Genomic DNA, 1,723 nt, shown 5'->3' with positions numbered 1-1,723 from the left:
TGAAATATCGCGATATTTCAGTGTATCGATATTTTCTTACACCCCTAATCACGAATCAGTCAGTTTTAGGTTAGTTTAAAGTAGGGCTGTGCTTTAAACCAGTAAAAATAAAAACAGACTCTTGTTTAAATGGAAAAAGTGAAATATTTCAGGGCTCTTGTGTGATGGGAGTAGCTCTGTGGCTTTAGATTTCAACAGATATTATAAATTTAGTTTGTACCTTTTATAAAGCACATTTTGTCTCCAGAAACCTGACTTGGATTGTGAAACTGTGTGTTTTTGTTTCATCGTCTCGCCTTTATTCAGTGCGTCAGTAAGTCGATCTGCGTCTTCCTCGTGGCCACCTACACCGACGGACGGCCCACAGACAACGCAGAGTGGTTCTGCAAGTGGCTGGAAGAGGCGTCCACCGACTTCAGATACGGGAAGAGCTTCCTGGAAGGCCTCAGATACGCCGTGTTCGGCCTGGGGGACTCCGTCTACGTGGGCCACTACAACACGGTCAGAACTCGCCTGGAGCAAAACCATTAAGGAGTGGGACTCGGGCCGTAATCCCACCTGTGTTTTCCTGTCTCCAGGTGGGAACTAACGTGGACAAGTGGCTGTGGATGCTGAGCGCCAGGCGCATCATGACCAGGACGCAGGGCGACTGCAACGTGGTGAGAAGTCGCCACGGCAGCGTCCAGGCCGACTTCCAGGCCTGGAAGGTGCGCTTCCTGAGCCGCCTCCAGGCTCTGGCGAGAGGAGAGAAGAAGAGCTGCGGCGGGAAATGCAAGAAGGGAGGATCCTGTGAGAAGAAGAAGAAACGCCAGGAGGAGGAGGAGAAAGCTTCGTCACAGAACGACTCAGAGGTACTTCTTAAAAACACATCTATTTCTGCTTGTTTTATCCTTATTTTATTGTTTTTATTCTTTGTTTCGTGCATTTCTTACTTTAGAGACAGTTTATTGTAGTTTTGGTCATTTAAGACTAGGCCTGGGTAAACAAATCGATTTAATCCATCTTGGATCGATTTTGTTTGAATTTTGGAAAACCGATTCACAGGACATGAGATGGATTCGTCCTCATGTCTGAAAYACGTTTCTATATTTTGTCTCTCCAGACTTGCCGTATGTTTACATCCTTCTGACGTTCAGTGCTAACGTTAGCGTTCGATAACAAATTGTCTGGATCAAAACAAAAGAAACTAAAGAATCACTAACGTTATCAGCTGATTCTCATCAGAACTTAAAGATAACACAGACCAGGTGACTTTTGTTTGTAAAGATTTGTGCTCCTACGCTGTAACGAAAATGAAGCGAGCTTCGTCAAGCGGCTCGTTAGGAGCTCAAACCGAACAACTGCAAGTAAAAGGAAAAATTTAAAACAGGGGTGGGCAGTCCTGGTCCTGGAGGTCCGCAGCCCTGCATGTTTTACCTGTTTCTCTGCTCCAACACACCTGATATGAATGAATGATTATCAGGCTTCTGCAGTACGGAGGACCAAAACTGACATAATTAGAAATAAAAGCAGAATTACATAAACGAACTATTAAATAAATACACTTAAAGGCACCAATTAGAGAACTTTATCTCCTGTTTTATATTTTAATTGACTTTCTTGTTTATTTTTCCAGGTTAGTTTCAATAAATTAGTCTATACACTCACCGGCCACTTTATTAGGTACACCACGCTAGTAACGGGTTGGACCCTCTTTTGCCTTCAGAACTGCCTCAATTCTTCG

The 1,723-nt window shown here is 43.9% G+C and overlaps 1 protein-coding gene across 1 annotated transcript in view; it reads left to right on the top strand.

The window, feature by feature from the left end:
- Positions 1-1,723, top strand: part of tyw1 (tRNA-yW synthesizing protein 1 homolog (S. cerevisiae)) — a gene marked incomplete in the record, with an annotated part of 43,161 nt that overhangs the window by 4,806 nt on the left and 36,632 nt on the right. Inside the window, 2 exon segments of the mRNA XM_014029260.1 lie at positions 307-501; positions 579-851. Coding sequence (XP_013884714.1) covers positions 307-501; positions 579-851 — 468 coding nt within the window.

Source organism: Austrofundulus limnaeus, unplaced genomic scaffold (genome assembly GCF_001266775.1).
Source record: "Austrofundulus limnaeus strain Quisiro unplaced genomic scaffold, Austrofundulus_limnaeus-1.0 Scaffold876, whole genome shotgun sequence".
Taxonomy (NCBI): Eukaryota; Metazoa; Chordata; class Actinopteri; order Cyprinodontiformes; family Rivulidae; genus Austrofundulus; species Austrofundulus limnaeus.
Note: the sequence above shows the minus strand (reverse complement) of the source record. Positions and strands in the feature narration are given on the sequence as shown.